Source organism: Drosophila rhopaloa, unplaced genomic scaffold, assembly GCF_018152115.1.
Source record: "Drosophila rhopaloa isolate 14029-0021.01 unplaced genomic scaffold, ASM1815211v1 contig_163, whole genome shotgun sequence".
Taxonomy (NCBI): Eukaryota; Metazoa; Arthropoda; class Insecta; order Diptera; family Drosophilidae; genus Drosophila; species Drosophila rhopaloa.
In genome coordinates this window covers 9,806,072-9,827,995 of record NW_025335043.1, presented here as the reverse complement: position 1 = coordinate 9,827,995, position 21,924 = coordinate 9,806,072, and the positions used below count along the sequence as shown (strand labels likewise).

Here is a 21,924-nt window from a genome sequence, read left to right as displayed (position 1 = left end):
TTTTTAAGCCCTTGGATATACAAATCATTTAAATCAAGCAGTTAAAGCTTTAATTTAAGAACATTTTAAGTGCAATTGCTAATTTTTCTGTGTGCAGTTTTGGTGTTTTTCCAATATCAGAGAGATCGTGGTATATTTAGAGGAATCCCGCAGGGTCACTCTGGTCGCCGAGTTTGTTTACGCCGTACAGCGCACGGATTGCAGTTGGGCCAACAACAAGGCGCGAGCATAAACATCGATATTAACATGGCCGGCTTCGTGGCGGTGCACACAGGTTCGTATTCGGCCAAGGCGGTTCCGACCCGACAGCCAGATGATTGATGACCGCCATCCGTTTTCAGGGGCTGGGAACTGCATCGACGAGACCAAGTACCAGCGGGTGATCAAGGAGGCGTGCCTGCGGGCCACGGACATTCTGCGCAACGGAGGATCCGCCGTGGACGCCTGCGAGGCGGCCATTGTACGACTGGAGAATTGCGGCTACACGAACGCCGGCTACGGCTCCAATCTCTGCTTGGACGGGTCAGTGCAGTGTGATGCGGCCATAATGGATGGCTCCACTCTAAACTTCGGAGCATGCACCAACGTCAGCCGGGTAAAAAACCCCATCCAGTTGGCCAGACGCATCTGCGATGCCCAGTCCACTCCACAGCTCTTGGAACGCATTCCACCGATGATCCTCGCCGGCACTGGAGCGGAGCGCTATGCCGACGAAGTGGGCTGCTCTATGGTGGATCCCGCCGTCCTGATCTCATCGAAGGCCAAGTTCCAGTTCAATCACTACAAGAGCAAGTACGATCTGGTGGTGAACAGCAGATTGGGCAAAGCGGCCTCCGAGGAACCTGTAGCCGTCCCGGAACCCGGAAACGAAGTGGAACTGGCCGCCGCCCTGGACACAGTGGGTGCGGTGTGTGTCGATGGGGCGGGAAATACGGCGGCTGGATGCAGCTCCGGCGGTATACTTCTTAAAGTTCCAGGTAGAGTGGGCCAGGCAGCCACCTATGGAGCTGGCTGCTGGGCTACCGATACAGACGAACTGGCTATCGCCACCTGCACAACCGGCAACGGTGAGTACCTGATGAAAACGCTGCTGGCCAGAGAGATCTGCCACGGGGCCTTCAGCAGCGACTGTGCGGTGACCAGTCTCCATCGGACATTCAAGCAGAAGTTTCTCGACTCACCGCTGCTGCCCCGACAGCAGGATCTCTACGCCGGCGCACTGACCCTGCTCTATTATCCGGGCCAGAGCAGCGGCGAGGTGATGTGGAGCCACACGACGCAGTCGTTCTGTGTCGGCTATATGGCAACCAACCAGAGGGTGCCAAAGGTTCGTACGCCCATCCATCATTTTCCGATTTTGAATCTATATCTAGTTTGGTGTGTGTTTATCGTTTTGCAGTTTGTGCATTCGCCGCTGCCCACGTACAGCGTCCCCGGCCGGTCGTGCGTCGTCAATGGCCATAATTTCCATTTGCGCATTTAAATGTGGGCTGGCTGGCCAACTAGCGCCAGCGGCATCCCCCTGCTGCTCCTGGTCCTGCTGCTCTGCATCTGCAATTCATTTGATTTAATGTTTAATTGCCGCGACAATCGCTGCCAATGGCAAATGGCAGAAAGCGGCTGAAAGCGCCGGAGGAGGAGAGCCGGGACAGAATTATGTACATGCTGCTTTCTCTCGACGAAATATTAAGATAATTAAGAAAAAACTTTTATTGTAAATTCTCGTAGATTGTAATGTGTGCAGTACTAGTAGCAATGAAATAGGATTTCGAATATTGTTCTCCTCGTCGAACCGGGTGCGCTAGATAAATCAGCCAGCGGTTCGGAATATCATATTCGAGGGGGCATATGTTTGTATCCGTTTGTATATTTAGACGCGCTGACTTGTGTGCGCATCTGTGTGTTTATGTCCAAGTGTTTACGGCCATCAATGTACAGAACTTAACCCATTAATTTCAGCGAAACAGAAGCCACAGCATGCACACACAATATCAAGGTCTCTAGTATCATCAGTTGTCCTCAACATGAATATGTGATCATTGTGAAAATGCTTTTACTTTTAGCGTAAACCGATTTGTACATACAAACACAGATATGACGCGAACTTTTTTTAAATACAACATTCATACGTATTCATTTCTCCGTTTATGGGGTTTCGGCTAATAATCCCATGGTATTTCATGGCATATAAATTCCTAAACATCTCGAGGCTTTTTCAAACATACATACACCCCCAAACAAATGAGTTCCATTAGCTGACTGCCTAAGTTCGTGTCCTTGAATTTAGTAATATTTAAAATCGTAAGGTCACAACGTATAATCAGCAATAACTAATTCGTAAATGTACCGTAATTATTATTTCAGTTTTATTTAATGATTATTAAAGATTGTTTACAAATCTAATACTTTAAAAACTTTGAGAAAACCTGTTCTGTATTTATTGGAGATTTATCCGGAGGATTCTGTAGCAGTTGTAGTGGTAGAATCAGTCTCGGATTCAGCAGTCGTAGTAGATGCATCCGTGGAAGAATCACTACTGGTAGAATCAGTTGCGGACGGATCAGACGTAGTAGTGGTGGAATCAGACGTAGTTGAGGTTGTTGTGGTAGATGCATCAGTGGAATCACTACTGGTGGAATCAGTTGCGGTCGTAGTAGTAGTAGAATCAGTCTCGGATGGAGCAGACGTAGTAGATGTTGTTGTGGTAGATGCATCCGTGGTAGAATCACTACTGGTAGAATCAGAAGTAGTAGTGGTAGAATCAGTTACGGATGGAGCAGGCGTAGTAGAAGCGTCCGTAGAAGAAACAGTCGTAGAATCACTTGAGGAAGAAACAGTCGAAGAATCACTTGTAGAAGACGTTGTTGTGGTGGTTGTGGTTGTTGTTACCGAGCAGCTGGCAGGCTTGGTCTCCACACATTTGCTGGTGGTCGTGTCAAAGAACGGCTTCGAGGAGCCACAAGTCATGAAGAGGGCCACCCAGTCGGTACCAGATTTCTGGCAATATAGGTAACTGTTGCACGTGGAGTCGTCCGTGTTCCTTACGAAAAAGTAAGAGGCACTGGAACTGGCCTCGCCAACACTGCAAGCCTGCTGTTTTTCCTCAGCACTGGGCGTTGTAGCCGGAGCAGCTGTCGTGGTGATGGGCTCGTACACAGAATTGCTGCAAGTGGCGGAAATGTCCACCTGTAAAGAAATCAAATGTTACTCAAGATCGATTTCCATATCCCGAAAATACTCACAAATTCGGCGGCGCAGGCAGGCACACAGAGGGTATCATAAATAGAAAGTGCCTGGATAACACAAATCTCATCGGTACCACAGCTGTACACATTGGAAGTGAGTAGATCTCCGCTTGATGAGCAACGGGCATAGGAAGAGTTGCTCACACAGGCGTATTTGGCGTTAGTAGAACACACTTCGCACATGGCGCCGTTTGAGCCAGAGGTTCCACACACGTCCAGGATGGTTGAGGTCAACTGAGAGCTGCTCACACAGACCTCGTCGGAATTGGAACAAACCGTGCCATTGGGACACTGCACCACACTTCCAACTGGAGCATTTTCTAAGGACACAGGCAGGCATATTTATCTTTCAATATCTCAGAACCTAGGGTATCAAAAAGGATTACCCAAATATATTCAGGACTTACTCATGCAATTCTGATATGAGGTCTGATTGTGGCAGTACACATCGTTATCCGACAAACACGTTTGACAACTTTGGGCCGACGCGAAAGATACTCCCAATGCCACAATGGCCACAATTGCGATTATCCTCTGCATGTTTTTTCGAAACTCTTCGCGGTAATGTTGCTCAACCTGAACTAAGAACTGATATGATCCCAACCACGGATCGACTGCCTTATATAGCGGGCGAGCTTGCTCTGCTTCAACCTTCAACTGTTTATGGGACCCTTTCTTGATAATATTTTTGTCAAATTTGGTTCCGTCTGTGCCTGCCAAAAGTCTACCATCATAAAGAAATATAGAAGCGTTCTAAAAGAGGCGGTATTGCCTATCAGCAAATGACAACAACATGCTTATTTTATATACTTCTTACCGAGAATTAAGGTTAATAAACAGTACTATTATACGGCTTTTTTGAAGGTTCACTGATTATTTGTGGTTTAATAATAAATGTAATTATACAATTTTCCTATAATGTATTAGATGGTTAGTGAGCTAAATTTACGTTGATATACAAAATTCCAGCAACGAATTAAAATACTCTCTTTAAGTTGGGCTTATCTGCTAATAACAATAAATACAATGCTTTTTAAAATCTTATTTTCGGATTGTTAATCCCAGAAGCATTTAGCTATAAAGTTTTAACTTATTTTATGTGGTACTTGCTTTGCAAGATGTAGTTTGAACCATAAATTTGCTATTATTTATAAAATAAAAAAAAATTTCATTCGTATACTCACTTTAAAAATACCAATCAAAAACCACAAACCTTTATAAATATTTTTGTAAGATAAGATAAGATGGTTTTGTAAGTTATAATTACAACAATTTGTAGTTACATTATATTTTATTAAAGGAATAAAATATATTTTTAAGTTTTTAAAAAGTCGCCATTGTCATGCAATCGGCTTTATTTAAATAACAATGAATGTTTATAGTCTTCTAACTAGTCGGTTCAGGTGCAACTAGATGGTTTAGTTGCCACACATAAGGATTTAGCAGAGTCAAAGAACGGCTTGGTTGCAGGGCACGGCACATATACGGTGTCCCATTTAGCTGTTTTTTCATTTTTTTCGCAGTAGAGATAACTTCCGCAGGTATCCAAGGGGTATTTGGTCAGGAAGTACTTGGTAGTGGCTGGTATTTGTAAAGAAGTTTCTGCTGCGGAGCACGCACTTGCTTTTTCATCCGGACTGGGTGTAGTAGTAGTCGGAGCTGCGGTTGTCGTCGTCGTGTAGTCGACGTTGCTGCAAGTGGCTTTCAGGTTCAACTGCCAATAAATTATGATTAATTCAGATTTAGTTAACTATCTATAAGTACCCACAAAATCACGGGCGCATGAGGGCACACAGATGTTTTCATATTTGCTAATTGCTTCAGAAATGCACACTTCATCAGTGTCGCAGTTATAGATATTGGAGTCAATTAAAGTAGTGCCAGAACATCTAACGAATTGATTTTGGCTGACACAAGTGAACTTGTTAGATGTACACTGTCCACATCCGATTCCTCCAGAGGTGCCACACACATCCTGTATATCTTCATTTATCTTCGAACTTTCCACACACACGTCATTAGAATTAGAGCAAACCGTATCAGCACGACAGTTTATAACATTTCCAATAGGAACGTTGTCTGGGTGAAATCTAAAGTGTCAGCATTGAAGACTAAAGATAGATGTCCTTGACTTACTTATACAATTTCTATATGAAGTTTGGTTGATGCAGTAGACATCGGTGGTTAGGCACTCCTTACAACTCAGAGAAATCACAACTCCTAGGCCACATAAAACAATGGCCAAAATCGATATTATCCCTTGCATCTTCCTTGGGAAATTAAACTGGATACTCTCTGGTAGAACTGCAAGATAGTTTAATGACTTCGGCAATGCACTTGCAGTCTTATATAGCTGACAATACAAAAGCTCAAAGAAAATCTACTTTTAATTATGCCTGTATGGCTATTGTGATAATGCTGTTTGTCAGATTTTGACACAGGCGTCAATTTACATCAATAAAGTAATATTGAAGCTTTTCGCCAGTTGAGGTTTATCGAAAAAGAAGGGATAAAAAATATATATTTTTAAATTTTTCTTCTTCAAAATTGAATTATTTTTTAAAATTATTGACAATGCAGATTTATTAAAGAATTACCATAACATGGAAAATTAACACATTCCAAGCGAATTTCTAATCCCAACTTTAAGGTAGATCTTATCATGGGTAAAATAAATAACAGTGCTGAATGCTGTCAATAAAAAAATAAACCAAGCCACCTTGAATGAGAGATATCAGCGTCAAAATAATTGACAGTTTGTTATCTACACAAAAATAAACATTTCCGAGAAACTACAGTAGAATACCCATTTATCCTTGAAAAGTCCAATGAACAACAAATTAGTTTGCTTGCGATCACATTTATTAAGTTTCGTATTTGAATCAAATTTTCTTAAATATTTTCTCACACAATTTTACATATTACACAATTCACGTTTTTATGTTTGTTTATGCTTGATTATCGTTTCCATTTACGAGTAACACAAAATCTCTTAGGCGAATTTAATAAATAACAGAAATATGCGTATGATCATTTGTTTCGTTATAAGCGAAAGTAAAATATAGTACGATGTAAATGTATATAATACGTTTCGAAGTGAAGGAGAAAACTAAAAGTGTCTGCTTAAATTAAGGTACTCAAATAATAGAATAATTAGTGCATCTGGTGTAAAGCACATCTTGATCTATAGATTAGCGCCATGGAGCTTTAGCAACGAAGTCTCCTTAGTTTATGGGTGCACATACTATAGCTTTTGATGGCCCCACCGATGCCTATATATCTGCAGCACTAAACACAATTACAATTGGATGATAATGATTACACTTAGTAAGTTGACGCGTGGGCTGGTTTCGACACATCTCCGGACTCTCTCAACTGGCGGTCGGTCTGGTTCCTTGATGATATTACACATTGAAATGTTGAACTTATGATTCTGTTGCTTTAAATATATATTATGTAATGTGTATATATAATTTATATATGAAAAAATATATATATATTATGTATCATGTAGTTAAACTAATCTGTAATGTAACTAGGGCTCATTTGATGAATATGTTCTCAGTTTGTATGTAAAGGTTTTTGTTTTTCATTACATTTCTTGCGATCTTCTGATCGTTATACACTTCGCGTATGTTTATGTAAATATAGTTAAGCTTGATTTGTGTAAGTTTATTTATAATTTGCTCTATTTCGTATATAAAATTTGACCAAATACATTAGATTTTTTTTTAGATAAAAACGAACGAAACAATTCTCAACGATATTTGAAACATGGTTTCACCTAATTCTTAAAGGCCTAACACAAATAATAAACAAATTTTGAAATTTTCACGCGAATATCCCGCTTTCGCTTACATCGCATTTTGCTTTAACATTCTCTTCTTTTTTTCAGCCTTTTTCGAGCTGGTAAATAAAGTAAAATTGTTGCTTCTCGATGATATAGGTTCTCAGACATACATACACTGAAAGTAAAACATAATTTCATTTACTTAATTTGCTAATTACTCTAATCAACGCGGCATTCTCCTCCTTCAGGCGATGATTATCCGACTTGTAGGCATCAAGTTGCTGTTAAACGGATGAAATGAAATAAAATTAGTTTATAAATTATGCAGAAATCGAAATCAATATACGATTATGGCAGGGGAAGCACAGTTCTTGGGGTTAGGTGTGCATGGGGCATGCTTCGTTAATCTATTGGGGATGCGGTAGCCGCAGCCACAGCAGCAACAACAACAGAAACAACAACAAACAATTAGTAATTACCTAAAAATGGAACTCATCTGGACGGACGCCCTAATCTTGAGGATAAAACCAGTTAACATGCAACTTAACCACAAAACTACACTCGAAACATAGGCGCTTAGATAATTGTCTCTGCGGAATCTGATTCGTATGTTCTTTATGACGCGTGTCGTGTGCTGTGATAAGCGAGCTATAGACGATCTGTCATATAATGTCGAATATAATGATGGATCTCATGAAGTTGGATGCCTGATAGAAGTGTTCCGTAGACATACACCCACCCAATGTGGCGTATTCAAACAATAAACAGCAATAAGTTGAATAGAACGACAATGAGCAAAAGTTTTTGTTTATTTCATATATATATATAACTCAAGATCGGTCGATGGTGTTGTGGTCAAGAACACACAAAAGGATAAAGAAAGTTGCAGATAAAACTGGTAACAATATTAACAACAAGAGGTATAAATCCATAGTACAGTTTAATAGACATTATTTAAATAGTAGGGTATTAAGTAAGTATTGTTTATATGTACATTCAGAGTGTTTCAAAAAGTTGTCCACGGTCAATTAATATAGATAGGGTTTAAAAATGTTTAAAAAAGCACAATTTGGCAAACAGTTCTTAAATAAATATAAAATAGATTTTAACAATTTTATTTAAGCATTTACATTATATTCTAACTTATCAAAGTATGTGAAATAATTATAGCCCTCTTTAAGGAGCCATAGAAGATTAAAAAGAAAATAAGATCTAAGGAAATATTTGTTTCTCTTTTTTATTTAGCTTATTACAAACTTTTAAAGAAATTGAAACATCATTTTGAAACACTCCATGTTACAGTTATAGCTAAAATATATTTTATTATATTCTTTTTATGTGGTATGTGTATAACAACAAAACAACAGCCAGCTCATAATATTTGGGGCGCAGGTTCTTAGAATGGCTCAATTCAGTGTCAGTGGTGGGGCATTTACCGTTAAGCTTCCAGCATCACCAACTGGACCACTTCGTACTCCCCGATGTTCGACTTCTGGAGGAGACCCTATATATAGCCTCCATATCCTTGGGCCGCAATTCGCTGATGCTGTTAGTTCTTTTTTTATATTGTTTTGGTGGTGGGGACTTGATGATTGATCTCGTTGGTTTCGATGAGCTTTACTTTGATTCGAGTGTGGGCTAACTTTTGATTTATAAGTACTTATTAACCGTACAGTGGTCTGCAGTGTCCATATGATATAGTTCGATATATTAATTACATTATAAATTCGCAAACATTTTCTCCTAACTCATATTTAGGTTACCAAAAACGATCAAGCCGTGAGATTAATATTTAACTATTTAAAAATTAACTACTTTTGAAGTTTGCTGTTCTATAAAAGGGTTTCATAGTTGATAGTAACTCCCATGGAGTATATAGTAATGTTTAGGGTTTATATTACCAAGTGACCAGTCCTAAGCCAATGAGCTCAATGTGAACTTAATTTAGCTACGATACATTTAGTTATTGTGTTTTCGGTTATGCTATATATATCCATATAATATTGGTAACGACATCGAGGTGTGTTAAATATTGTTTAAAAAAAAACATGAGCAGGAAAAACATCGATGATTATTGATTATCGAAGATTACCTGAAGGACCATCGATGTTTTTCCAGCTTAAATAGAAACGGTATAACGATATTCGCGACATTGTGCTCGTGAGCAAGGGGGGCGTGAGAATTTTCTTTTGGGTGTATATGGGCTGGTGTGCTGGGCAATCTAAATGCTTTTGATCTGCGCCTATTTGGTCTTGGCCAGCTGACTCTGAGCCGAGGTGGTCAGCTTGGAGACGACCCGCGTGAGGGCCCGATTCTCGGCTCGCAGACGATCGTTCTCAGTCTTTAGCTTCTGCAATAGCTAAAATCACACATATATATAAAAAAAATAAGGAAAACAGCGGCGACGCAAGAAAAATAAGTGGAGAAAAACGCATGTTTTTATTTGAGCGATTGCGATTGCCGTGTATTGATTTTATCGACAGTTCGATTGTTTGTTCGATCGATGAGGCGCGTGGGAAGAGAGAGAGAAAAGAAATCAAATTTGAGTGAGCGTATTGAATGAGAGCGCTTTTGTTTTTAATTTTTAACAATTAGGTGAGTGCGATTGGTAGACGTATAACGGTAAACGTATAACGTATAAACGCATGGGAACAGTGACCAAAAATCATAAAAGGTGGCGAAATGACAGAGCGAGTGATGATTTTGAGATGATGACAGAGAAACATAATGGTCAGAAGATGAGAACATGTCTGATGTCTGGTTGTTGCTGTTGTGTGATATGAGAAAACGATATAAAACAAATATACATGATCTGATCACAAGGCGGAGGTGGGGCGAAAATAAATAGGCAACGGAAATCAAAGCGATCGCTTCAATGTACAGCGGTTTGGCACAAAAAATTATATATATACTATACACAGGTCTTGGCAAATCAATTTCAAATTAAATCAAGTGCCATGGCATTCACACACAGACAGCTAGTCAGCTAGGTGTTCTATATGGTGTATAAAGCGCATCTGGCCAAAAGGGTAAAGGCAATAATAAAAGTTCGTTTAAAATATAAGGGTGAGGAAGACGTTCGCTCCAACTCAGTGCAAAGGGGGTTTTATGAATTTGAGTTATAAGAACAGAACAGTTCAAGTCGAATTAATCAAAACGGGTTAATAAATCAAAAATTTCAGACATGCAGCATAGGTTGTTTTCGAGGTGTTGGTATCAAAACTTTTAGAGAAATCATAAGAGGATAAAACCAAAATAGCAATCAATTTCGAGTCCTGTTCTCAGAACACAAAAACAGCAAAACAGCGGCGGCAACGTTTAACGCTTATGGTTAGCAAAGGGACACTTTTGTAATTACCTTGAGCTCTTCTTCCAACTCGGAAAGCTTGCGTTCCATAGCTCTTCTTTCGCGTTTCTCAAGTTCAGATAGTGAATTTTTCGTTGTCTGCGAATGTGAAATGAAACAAGATGTTTTTTTTTTTTTTTTCTGTTTTTTCAATCGGGTCTTGGTTTTTTCTTGTTCAGTTTTGTTGTGTTGTTTTTGGGGTATTTTTGTTGTTCAAACAGATCGAAAAGATATATAAATATATACGAGAGCGGGGTGTAAAGAGCGAAAGAGAGCGCGAGCAGTAAGCTTCACATGAGGGGGAAAAAGAGGCAGCGAGGTGGGTGGTTTAAATGTGATAAAGAGATACATTTTTGTGGCATCCTTTAACTAAGTTTATGGTGTTGCGTGTTGTTTTGTTGTTGGTTACTGCTGGCAGTTTGATTTCTGTTTATATTTGTTTTACTGCTTTTTGGATTATAGTGGGCTGATGTGGGCGTGGCTTGTTAGGGGCGTGTTTCTGTACTTACGGCATTGGCGAATCTCTCGAGCGTTGCACGTGTCTGCACGGCTTCATCGTCCTTTTGCTTGAGCATCTGCTTCAGCTTATCATTCTCCAATCTAAGTGGGATTAAAGATTATTATGGGTTTATAGTTTTGAATCCTTTGAAAAGGCTCTACTCACTTGGCCGCTTCCCAGAGCGCCTTGTAGTCAATGCCATCGCCATTCTCCGCCTTGTCGTTACTGCTGGAGCTCTTCGACTCACTTGTGGTGGCCGTACTCGTGGTACTGCCCAACCGGGAGCGAGATGTTCGCTCACTGCCACTCTATAAGGTAAACAAATAAATAAAACGATTTTAGTAATAAATAACTATAGCAAGACTTAAGATCTATCAGTAATAAACACTTAGTTCCAGTTCTTATTATCTCTATGATTTGATCTTGCAATCCATGTTAGATCGGTATCATTTATATAGAAAGCTATTAATATGCAAGATTGTATTGCAACTGCTATGCAATCTTAACTTTCGTTGAGTTGAAAAAAGTTCTGAGATATTCTAGTGATAAATTAATAAAAATACCTTTAAAATATAAATAAAAAGTTATATGTGCTTATTTTTCTACCAACAACAACAGCAAGATAATCTCCAAACATATATTCACTTAACCAAAACACCGGCTTACTTCATATCCCTCACTCTTCTCCGAGGAGGCACTAATGGATCGCTGAGCGGCACTCTTTGATCGCGTGCGATTACGAGATTTGCGCTCCTGTTCCCGCAGAGAGTTACTCCTCGTGGCTGCAATGGCCGCCACAGTGGCTCCGGCACTGGTGACTCCATTGCTGGTCGAAGACCCACCGCCATAGGCTGCATTCAGGCTACTATTGGATGCCGACAGGGATTTGGTCTTCAGCAAACGGGAACTCTTGAACGAATTGGACGAACTCAAGCCCGGCGACTTGAAGCTGAGCGAGGCGGTGGTCACCCCCTTATCATAGCTGCTCGAATAGGGACTGACATAGCGATCGCTGGTGGAGTACGAAGATCCCGCCGAGGAATAGGAGCTGGGGTTGTACCTTGAACTATCGTAGCCACCATTGCTGCCTGTTCCATTGGAGGCGGAGGACGAGGACGTCGAGGACGAGACGGTGGACAGAGAGGAGGAGAGAGCAGACGCTTTAGACTGGCCATAATTGTGGCTTATATGCTTGCCCACCACCAGGTGGCTGTAATGGTGACCTCCACCGGCCATCGAAGCTGACGAAGCGGATGATGCGGTGGTGGGCTGCAGCTGCAGATAGTAGCGATTGCCCTGGTGCGTTTGCGTTTTAGTTGCTGGCGTGGCATTGGCCGCAGAAGCTATGGATGGGGCGTGGCATGTGGAGGCGGATGAGGTTACAGCCGTCGATGTCGATGATGGCCCACTGCTTGCGGTTGGCTGATGGGAATGCTGCTGATTCGAATAGTGGTTGTTGGTGCTGGTGAACTGCTGATGATGATGATGATGGTGGTGATACTTGGACGCCCCGTAATCGTAGCGACTGCCCGCATTACCATAGGAACTCCGACCAACACCAGTTGCTCCTCCGCCGCCGTACAAACTCTCCCGCGAATTATAGACACTGGCATAGGGACTCTGGTAACTGGAGGTGCCGCTGCTGCTGGGGAAGTAGCCCGTGCTCAAGGGACGACCAGTGCTGCTGGAACTGTTGTAGCTACTCCCATTGTAGTTATACCCCCCGGATGACCCGCCCGAGGGTGCCATCCGGGAACTGGAGGACAGCGATCGCCGGCGACTAGGCAGCGGCGCTTGGGTGCGTGATCTAGAGCGAAAGGACATCTCGCTGATGGACGCTATAAGGAAATGGCCCCCATTAGATTGTCTAGCATCTCGCCTGGCACTTCATAATTCAATCATCAATGCCAATGTGCAATTACGCTTAAATAGTCCAACCAAAAGGCACATGACTTCAATGCCCTTTCCTAGCAGAGGGGATTTTCCAACTGGCCACAGGTTTGCAAAAAAAAAAAAAAAAAAAAAAAAAAATCCCTTCATATGATAGTTTAATATAAACAAACAATCGATCTATTAACCATTAAAATACTCAATATAAAAGTGTTTATGGCAATGAATTTTATTAACGTCGAAATTTTAAAAGAAGATAATTTTAAAAGGTAATTTTATCTGATCCAAATTCAAGAGTAACTTAAGTTGTTTAAATAAGCTCTTAGTTGAAACTTAAATTATAGTTATCAAACTTATCTATTCTGAATGTTTTATTTACTACACTTAAAAAGAAAAACCTTTTAGGAACACTGACAGCTGCCATTCGAAATTCTCTTTGATTTCGGTTGCAACATGCTATTTAAAGACATGTATCAATCGAACAAGACCCCTGGGGATGATCCGCAAACTTCGATTCTGATCGATTTGTGTTCCATTTTTGGACGCGCACACAAAAGGCAATTACAATTATAATCAAAGCGAATACACAAAATGTTCATGAATTCGGCATAAACAAAAATAAAGGAAAACAAACAACTTTTGTGTGTGTTTACATGTGTATATATCACGGGTATATACACGAGGGATATTTCGATATGGAGAACGCAATATTGACATGTGGTTCGGGAATTGGTTTTGGCCGTGCACCGGGAAAACCGAAAATGACGTCAAGGCATAAATTTTGACAATTTTCTTGTCGGATTTCGACGCGTACCTCCACTAGCTGGCAGTGGATCTCGCCGGGATGCTCATGATGGGATTGAAAACACATACAAAACGTGATAAATGGGGCCGACTATCCCGCAGCCGGCCTGTGTATTTATTTGTTTCTCTAAGTTGATGCCTCTCATCCTCCACCCACGCGATACAAAACAACAAACATGAAACCGACCGTCAGACCAGAAAACGTTTTTCTTTTCAAGCAATTTTCCAATGCATATAATTTATGACGAACCGCTTCTGTTTCCTAGTAGATCTATTCTATGTATCTTTCTATATATAAGACCCTATCTATAGGACAATCGCACATGAATGAAGCGGCGTTTTAAACGTTTTTCCTCATTTATGACTTCTGTATTGTGGCAATTCAAACATTTAGCTTGGCTAATATCGCATAAAAAAGCATGAAAACGAAATGTTTTAAAAATACGATTTTCTGTTGTGTCATGCCGAAGATAAATGAACTAGCCGGGTCGCAGGGGCCTCATAAAATGGATTAACAAATGGAAATAAATTGGAGGAAGGATAAATTATGTGGTAACCACTTTTTAATGAACTAAAAAATGTCTTTATAATCAAATTAATCATTGGTAACAAGTTATAATGGTATTTAAGTACTCATTTAATAGTTTTATAAAAACTGAAATTAAATTTATTACAACACTCTTAAAAACTCGTATGAAACAATTGGTAATCTATATTTTTCAACTCTGTTAAACTTTGACATTTTAAGTCACGAAACAAAAAACAAATCAATTAAATTAAGCACGTTCACGAAATCAAATTAAAAACTTATCAAAATAGTTGACCATATTTGAAGAAGCCACCTTAGAGAGAATCAACTTGAAATGTCCAAAAAATTATGCGCAGTTAACCAAAAAAGGCAACGCGGAGCGATTTGATCAAGTGAAAAAACTGGCGAACTTGTTGTGGCTGGCAGTCAAATCATCAACTTCGGTTTGGAAAATCCCCTCCGGCCACAATGATCCCAGGGGTAAACTGAGCTAAGCGTATTGCAATTTATTTTTCCCCCAACAATTCTTTGACACGACGTTCGACAGGTCTTGTTGTGGTTTTTGGTCTCTCGTTGCACTTGACGTATTGAATTCTTGAGTTTAATTGGGATTTACATTAAGATTTAGACTTGTTTGATTGGATTAGCTTGGTTTGGATGATCTGAACTGAATCGAACTGAGATGATCCGCTGTGCTGGGCGCACAAAACTCAACTGTGTCGCTCGCAGGCGATTTGAAATGTTTTATTTGAAAGCGAATGATCGGAAATAAACTGAAAAGAGCAGCGAAAGAGCTGGCCACATAGAACTAAGAGCAAAGTGAAGAGAGGAAAAGCCGGGAAAAAATAAAACAAATCATGGGAATATATTTTGAACTCAATTAAACAAGAAACAAGAAATAATAAGAGCAGGGAAAGGAGCCAAATTTTCACTTGAAATTGCGCACAAAATATTCGCTGTTCGAGTTTTTCACCTGGTGGGCCCCGCGTCTAAATTTAGTAAATCGCACACGTATTTGGCCCAATGTCCGAGACGCAAGATTGTTAACTATGCTGGGGTCAGAAAATCAGGGGAACGCAAGAAAAGAGAGCACTACAAACTGGGCCAAAAGGCGAAGCACAGTCATTGACACATGACTGCACCGAAACAAGAAAAAGCGCGAGCATAGAAAAACCTATTTCTGTTTTGGTTTAAATTTAGCGTAAAGTGCGCGACAGGAGAATCCAATTTGGGGAGTTGCTGCCTTGCTGTCTTTGCTCCCCCTCCATAACTGGGCCAAAAACATTCCCCTCCCCACAGAGTTTACACTTTCGTTGAATGCATTTTCCGGCTATAAATACCGAATGACGATCCGTTTGCCGCAGGGAGAATGAGGAAGCAAATGCCTGCAAACTGTTATAAATTTAGCCACACATATTTTCGCTTTTCTGCAAAGTTCAACGTACGTGTGCCAGCTTTTCTTATTATTATTCGGTTCTTTATATATTGCCTTTGGTTTGGGTCGTGCCTCTGTAATTACCCAATTTGTTACAGAATGCAAACTGTCTACAAAGACGATTGTGAAAGTGATTTTCTCAGATGCATTTGCAAAAAAAAATAAATAAATATAAAATGCACACTTGACATCGTCAATCATAGATCGTCTGATGGTCTGCCATCGTTTTGGATTGATCGCCGGAGGAACCACATGTCGAAAAGTGCATATTATTTAATAGTTCACGGAAAGTATAAATACAAGCAGTTAAAGTTTGAAATTCTTGGAAAATATAGTTTTTAAAATGGAATTTTCTCATATTTTCTAAGGTATAAAACATATTTAGACATCCTATTACATCATTCACTTCATGGAAATGTATATTTCAGCACAATTTCAGACAAGGAAATGACCAATTAAATTCACTTTTAACGATTGTCTATGATGAGCAATAAATAACAATGAGGACGTATAAATTGCTTTGTTGAATATTTTAAACAAAGTGGTTATTGCTTAATATCTGTATTCATGTATTAACAAATTTTAAAATTAATTATTTAAACCAGCCTTTAAAAATCCAGCATTATATCTATTAATTAATTGTTGTCTATTCCCAATTTCTTGTTAAAATTCAGGCCATTCAAATCTTTGGTATTAATCAATGCTAAACCGAACATTAGATTTATGGTATAGCTTTAATTGTCCAATGAGCAAAACAATTAATAACTTTTTGTAGAAACAAGCAATTTGCACGTAAATGACAAGATGCACTCAGAAATGTTGTCAGTTTTTAATAATAGGCGACACCGGCGCTGACACTTGCTCAGATAAATTGTTAACAGGTTCGGGGCAGACTCGCGATTTCTTTGGACGCAAATTGGATGCGCACTAATAGTTCTGACCTCGGCCATGAAAGGATTTGCAGTTGCCTTGCACTTACACTTAAATTCCCACACGAAAATTCCGAACCCACAATGCCACGTGCGCACTTTCAAAGTGGCAAATCATAATTTCGTTTTTGGGTCGACCGCTAATTGGACCAGACATACGATGGGGAAAATTGTAGGCCAGATAAATGGGTGGGGGGCATCTCTTACCTACTTTGAAGGACGCGGAGCGGTCTAAAACTGTGACAAGGTGTGACGAAGGCAAAGGCAAGAAAAAAAGAAGAAAGAAAATGTAGTCAGGTGCAGCACGGAAATAAGCAGCTGACACAAGAATTCTAATTACTTGCCAAGGTGTGAAATATTTAATGGTATTGTTGTTGCTGCTGTTGTTGTTGTTGGTAGCTAACATATGCTAAGCACTAATTATCAGTAAACTCACCTCCTTTTCCTTCTCCTCGTTGTCGTTGTTGGACTCGCTTTGTCGCTCGGGATCCAGTTCCTGCAGCAGAACAAAAGAAATTTTCAATTTAGCATTTTCCTAATCTCCCGACTAATTAGCAATTTGGCTAAGAATAGTTGGCATACGGCTCTCGGGCCATGGACCATTTATTCTGACAAACTGCCTGGCAATTAGGCACACAAATGATGTATCCCCGAGCTATACTTACATCCATATCGATGTGCACCACGCCTGTTGATCTGCGCTTCGGCTTGCGTCGCCTCTGTATGACGGTCTGTGTGCGATTATCGTTCTCCTTGTCGTTATCTGTCGGATACAAAGTTCAAAATATACAAATAAATTAAAGGGAAAACTTTGAATTACTCCTGCATTGGAACGTCTGCTTTGGACTTTTAGACCATTTCCTTACTGTTACCTTGAAGAACTACTCAAATATCAAGTTTCATTTAATCTTTAACACAGACTTGTTTTTACACAACAGTGTAAGAAATCAATTAAATAAGAACATGATAAGAAATCATTAAAATAATATAAAATAATAAGCATAGCCAAGGACATTTAATTATATTTGGACAAATACATAATTTTGAGAAATTTGAAAGAACTTATCAAGCCTAATTTCCAAACCAATTTAAAATTAATCCACAAACTGCAAATCTTAAATGCATTTTTACTAAACATTATTCAAGCCTGTACAGGGATAACTAATTTAAATTTGTAAACAATATTTTTATCGCGGAGGCCAAATAAATTCAAATGAGTGTTTTTAAAATAAATTAAGATATTTCTAACGGCCTTAAGTCCTTGTAAAGTGCCTAAACTCTGCATTTCCCCGACTTGTCCTTACCCTTATCGTCATGGTTTGACGTGGCATTAGTTGCCGTAGCCGCGGCATGATTGGCACTGGTTGCAGACACTGAATTTGAGGTTGAGTTAATAGTCGTGGCCGCTACTGCATTCGCCCCCGCAGATGTTGCATTCGTTTCGTATTTGCGCGCTGATGGCGTTACATAGGCGCTGTTGTTTGTGCCCTCACTGGGCGCGGAAACAGGACGACCCACAGAGTTGAGCGACTGATTGGAAGCATTTACTGAAACGGAAATAAACATTAAAATATGAACCAAAGGTAAGCAGAATATCATAGATAACTTACGTGCATTGGGACCGCTGCTGATGCGCCGCTGGACACCAGTTGTGGTGGACAGATTAACTGCGGCCATCACTGCCGGAGCACTGGGTATAATGGTGCTGTTGTTTGGCGGATATGTGCCACCGCTGGTTATGTCCTCCAGCTTGAACTGCATGAAAATAAATTATATTACTGTGTGTTCAATTCAATTTCCAAAACACTTTGTTAAATATAAATTTATGTTTTGAAATGTTTCTCTATAATTGTCGTTTTGATTTGGTTTGTGTGCAATGTATTTGTTCTTACAAGAAGCTATGCCGTGTCTTGTATCATTCGAATGCAGCGGGAGTTAGTTTATACTAAACATTTAGTAGTAATTAACAAGAATCAGACACCATTTGCATTTAGGATCCATCAGTTAGAGCCCGCAACCCATTACCTAAGCTAAGCAATTTCTGTATTTCCTTGAACCATTTGAGTATAGTATTTAATTGAAAGAAAATGTTGATGTTTATAGAATAACATGCAAATAGTTGGTTAAACATTTATTTGAATTCAGTTCTTGTTAAATAGAAGTTCTGAACATTAAGTAGTAAAAGGCAACTGCTTAAACAAACAATTATAAATGCAAGCAAAATCAGCCAGATTAGTAAGACATCTTTCGCATTCTTTATGTAAATATTATTTATACATCAATGTTCATCAGCAGAAAGAAAGAAAAATTATGTTTGACTATATACACATGAAATATATGGAAATAAAGAATAAATGACTTCGTAAAATAATACATAAATTAAAGATAAGATAATGATTTATTTAATGATGCAGTTTCTTAGTTTCTTATGATACATATCAAGCATAATTTCTACGAGCAAATTAAAACATGAAATATTTCAAATGCCTAACTACAACTAAAATCTTAAAATAAATATTTCAGGCCGTAAACACTATAATAAAATACATATTTGTATTACCCTTGCAAAGCGATATGATTTCTTTTATGGCTCTTCATAGATGATTATTTTTTCATATATTTTAATTTTTGGTTAAAAAAATATAGGGTATGCGTTAATCTGGCAGCAACACTAAAATATTTTGTTTTCAAAGAAAGACTAAACTAAAGTTCAAAAAGCAATATAAAAACGATGTGGTTATTTATGATATCGACCAAAGCAAGGACAATTTCGACTTTGCTAAGCCGTAGTTCTCCATTAATTATACACACACTAATCAAAATAAGTCCATGCTACACTTAAAGATTAACAAAAATGTTTATGGCGCACACGGATTGGGCAACCAAATAGAAAAATGGTCTTGTCATATATTGTGGATTAGGCTATCGGATTCGCTTAGAGGGCTGAGTTGGGTAGTGTGGGCATACCTTGGAGCCGGCATCGAATTTCAGGCGCCAAGATGGACGCCGTTCTGCTGCCGAAGTTGAAGAAGTAGAAGCAGCACCACTCGCACCACCTGCACTACCACCCCCTCCTCCTCCTCCTCCTCCCGCGCTGCTGTCCGTTGTGCGTCGGGCGTATAGACTTAGCAGCGAGTCGCGGGCATTGAAATCCGGATGCGAGGACACGGGCGAGGCGGTATCGGACTTGGTTTCCGACTCCTGACTGCTGCACAGACCCCGCTTGTCCCGCAAGCGCACTGGACTCTCGAGGGCAGCGGGTGTGGTGGCCGCCGAGGATGATTTGATAGCTTCTGTGCTGGCAGCAGGAGCTGGGATCAGTGGAAGATCCGTGGGTCTAACATGCGGTGGCTCTTCGACCTTCTCTTCGCTGGAACTTTTGGCAACTGGGTCAGTCTTTTGTGGAGTTTTAATGCTCTCCACCTTCTCTGGGCTGTCGGGAAGTTTATCCCGCCGGGGCATTATCGTATAGCTGGCACTGACCACCGACTGATCATGATCCCCCTCCGGATCACTGTTGGCATCGCCCTCGCCCGAAATGGATCTTCGCACCGGAGTGGATAGTGTAAAACTAGCAGTGGTGTCGTTCAGACTTTGACCAAGTGGAGGATTGGCGGTGGTCACCACCTCCTCGATCTCCGTCTCATCGGTGGCCGTCGTTGTGGTGGGTATTATGGCTGGCGGTGGTGTGGTGGGCGGTGGCGGCGGTTGCGACTCGTCCCGCTGTTCATTGCTGCCGAGGATCAATGATGTTGGGGCTGTGGCCGATGATGCTGAGCTTGTATCGTTCTGTTAATAATATTAGTTCGGAACAAATAAAAACCAGTTGTCCTGACGCGATGGACGCGAGTGTGTTTCAAACAAAAATCAAAAAGGGCTCTCGCTATATACATATATATATATATAAATATCGATTGCATACTATAACGATACTTAGGGTGACCCGATTTGATTGCGCATGCAAATGGGACATGCAAAATGATAATCATCAACATATTCCATAGACATACAGTTTATTGCTATATAAATATATAGAGCCTAGTGAGTAGTACGAAAACTGAACAAAGAGATAACTTAAAAACTGTAACATAGATACGAGTCGGAATGGTAATTACGCTATGGTTCACTGATATGCAGCTGCTTGGAACTGATACGCCGATGATTGGAAATCATAAATATAAAGCTACGCTATAACGAGTACTCAACATTGATGAGGCGGGGGCGGGGCGGGTCAAAGGGGCGTGGGCGTGGCAGGGCGGAGCGGAGCTGGGCGAAGGCGCAAAACGCACAAACTGAACTCAACTTAATTGGTTAAGTGTGATATTGCGATCGATCACGAACGAATAATCAAACGGATGGCAACGTACGCTAAATGAGCACTGATTGATCGATTGGACTCTGATTGAAATGATGACAGCTTAGGGCTGCTTTTTATGGGATGAGACAACAGAATGCAGCAGATTCAAATTTGATGTGCTGAGATCAAGGTCTCTTTATATCAATCAAGGTGACTAAAGGCGTTGAAAGCCCGTTGAAGCACTTGATTTATTTATATTTAACAATAATAATTACAATAATTAATAGTTGAATGGCATAATAGCATACAAAATTTAATTTTTCTTTAGATTATTGATTGCCACCCTTAAATTTCAAGGTGTAAACAATGAGTTAAAATGCATAGCATACTTTTTAGGGCACATTTTGGACCTGTTGCATTCTGCATACTACATGTTATTTTCTAAACTACAATCACTATTACAGTTAAAAACTCACTCACACAAACAATTAATAAAATGATTCGTTAATTCTTCTTTCTATGAAAATGCTTGTGTGAGAGAACATAATGAAACACATAAACAGAAAAGGATATCCAAGAAATGGGGACACCATAACCATAAGCATTTATTTTTTCGGTTTTGATTTGGTGTGTATTGCTCAACGTTTGAGTGGGTGTGAACTGCATGTGGACATCGTGTATGGATCCTGTAATCCCATCTAAGATTACGGGTATGATCTACTAATGATTCTATGAAGAGAGCTTTCTCAAGTGTGGATGTTTTGGTTTGATTTTTGTTGTGACTTCGTGGATGATTCGGTTAGAGTATCCATTTGGACACTGGACTACTTACGCCGCTGTTGCTGATGGTGTTCGTAGTGGTGGTGCTGATATTGTTATTATTGTTGTTGTTGGCCATTCCCATGTTCTTCTTCTTGACCAACTCCTCGGCACTCTTGATCTCGTCCAGGGTAACGCCCTGGGTTGACCGGCGAGTCTCCCTCACGCGCTTGGCATGTGCCTTTCGCTGCGTTTCACTCTCCTCATCGCGTACCGGAGGCACAAAGGATCTACAAGTTGGGATAGAAATATACAGTTTAAGAAAAGGATTAAACACACAAAAAGATACAAAAATAAAATGCTGGAGGAACGTATTTCCTTCGAAAGTAAGTAGCAACAAA

At 40.1% G+C, this 21,924-nt stretch overlaps 4 protein-coding genes across 27 annotated transcripts in view; 1 reads left to right on the top strand and 3 right to left on the bottom strand.

The window, feature by feature from the left end:
- Positions 1 to 75: 75 nt before the first annotated feature.
- On the top strand, positions 76 to 2,132 carry LOC108048008 (threonine aspartase 1). Its single transcript, XM_017128457.2, has 3 exons — positions 76 to 274; positions 342 to 1,327; positions 1,400 to 2,132. The coding sequence occupies exons 1-3, from the start codon at positions 247 to 249 to the stop codon at positions 1,481 to 1,483; spliced, it is 1,098 nt and encodes a 365-aa protein (XP_016983946.1). The 5' UTR covers positions 76 to 246; the 3' UTR covers positions 1,484 to 2,132.
- A 216-nt stretch (positions 2,133 to 2,348) lies between these two features.
- On the bottom strand, positions 2,349 to 3,821 carry LOC108048007 (uncharacterized protein DDB_G0271670). Of its 2 annotated transcripts, XM_017128456.2 has the most exons (4): positions 3,653 to 3,821; positions 3,243 to 3,565; positions 2,890 to 3,186; positions 2,734 to 2,821 (listed from the first exon to the last, which is right to left on the bottom strand). In XM_017128456.2, the coding sequence occupies exons 1-4, from the start codon at positions 3,783 to 3,785 to the stop codon at positions 2,819 to 2,821; spliced, it is 756 nt and encodes a 251-aa protein (XP_016983945.2). In that variant the 5' UTR covers positions 3,786 to 3,821; the 3' UTR covers positions 2,734 to 2,818. The 2 variants fall into 2 exon arrangements, with proteins under 2 accessions (XP_016983944.2, XP_016983945.2); XM_017128455.2 differs by having other exon boundaries at positions 2,349 to 3,186.
- Positions 3,822 to 4,480: 659 nt separating this feature from the next.
- LOC108047998 lies at positions 4,481 to 5,548 on the bottom strand. The gene is made up of 3 exons (XM_017128442.2): positions 5,382 to 5,548; positions 5,014 to 5,324; positions 4,481 to 4,959 (listed from the first exon to the last, which is right to left on the bottom strand). The coding sequence occupies exons 1-3, from the start codon at positions 5,509 to 5,511 to the stop codon at positions 4,645 to 4,647; spliced, it is 756 nt and encodes a 251-aa protein (XP_016983931.2). The 5' UTR covers positions 5,512 to 5,548; the 3' UTR covers positions 4,481 to 4,644.
- A 541-nt stretch (positions 5,549 to 6,089) lies between these two features.
- LOC108047999 (protein phosphatase 1 regulatory subunit 12B) overlaps positions 6,090 to 21,924 on the bottom strand; it is a 30,370-nt gene continuing 14,535 nt past the window's right edge. For 8 of the 23 annotated variants that reach the window (XM_044458128.1, XM_044458127.1, XM_044458129.1 and 5 more), the window contains 11 exons: positions 21,597 to 21,813; positions 19,435 to 20,256; positions 18,078 to 18,222; positions 17,772 to 18,014; positions 17,133 to 17,230; positions 16,904 to 16,963; positions 11,046 to 11,188; positions 10,891 to 10,981; positions 10,394 to 10,480; positions 8,472 to 9,394; positions 7,210 to 7,316 (listed from right to left, as the gene is read on the bottom strand). In XM_044458128.1, the coding sequence (XP_044314063.1) occupies positions 9,278 to 9,394; positions 10,394 to 10,480; positions 10,891 to 10,981; positions 11,046 to 11,188; positions 16,904 to 16,963; positions 17,133 to 17,230; positions 17,772 to 18,014; positions 18,078 to 18,222; positions 19,435 to 20,256; positions 21,597 to 21,813 (2,023 nt within the window). In that variant the 3' untranslated portion in view covers positions 7,210 to 7,316; positions 8,472 to 9,277. Of the gene's footprint in view, positions 7,317 to 8,471; positions 9,395 to 10,393; positions 10,481 to 10,890; positions 10,982 to 11,045; positions 11,189 to 11,546; positions 12,719 to 14,719; positions 14,835 to 16,903; positions 16,964 to 17,132; positions 17,231 to 17,771; positions 18,015 to 18,077; positions 18,223 to 19,434; positions 20,257 to 21,596; positions 21,814 to 21,924 lie in introns of those variants that run through there. The other 15 variants (XM_044458131.1, XM_044458132.1, XM_044458135.1 and 12 more) reach the window with 8 other exon arrangements.

What these genes read in the sequence shown, in the direction of transcription:
- LOC108047998 (XM_017128442.2), bottom strand. Translation starts at nt 5,511, where the DNA reads ATGCAAGGGATAATATCGATTTTGGCCATTGTTTTATGTGGCCTAGGA. An exon ending in TTCATATAGAAATTGTATAA is followed by an intron (nt 5,325 to 5,381) that starts GTAAGTCAAGGA and finishes GATTTCACCCAG; the next exon opens with ACAACGTTCCTATTGGAAAT. An exon ending in CCTCATGCGCCCGTGATTTT is followed by an intron (nt 4,960 to 5,013) that starts GTGGGTACTTAT and finishes ATTTATTGGCAG; the next exon opens with TTGAACCTGAAAGCCACTTG.
- LOC108048008 (XM_017128457.2), top strand. Translation starts at nt 247, where the DNA reads ATGGCCGGCTTCGTGGCGGTGCACACAG. An exon ending in CTTCGTGGCGGTGCACACAG is followed by an intron (nt 275 to 341) that starts GTTCGTATTCGG and finishes ATCCGTTTTCAG; the next exon opens with GGGCTGGGAACTGCATCGAC. An exon ending in CCAACCAGAGGGTGCCAAAG is followed by an intron (nt 1,328 to 1,399) that starts GTTCGTACGCCC and finishes ATCGTTTTGCAG; the next exon opens with TTTGTGCATTCGCCGCTGCC.
- LOC108048007 (XM_017128455.2), bottom strand. Translation starts at nt 3,785, where the DNA reads ATGCAGAGGATAATCGCAATTGTGGCCATTGTGGCATTGGGAGTATCT. An exon ending in CTCATATCAGAATTGCATGA is followed by an intron (nt 3,566 to 3,652) that starts GTAAGTCCTGAA and finishes CTGTGTCCTTAG; the next exon opens with AAAATGCTCCAGTTGGAAGT. An exon ending in CTGCCTGCGCCGCCGAATTT is followed by an intron (nt 3,187 to 3,242) that starts GTGAGTATTTTC and finishes ATTTCTTTACAG; the next exon opens with GTGGACATTTCCGCCACTTG.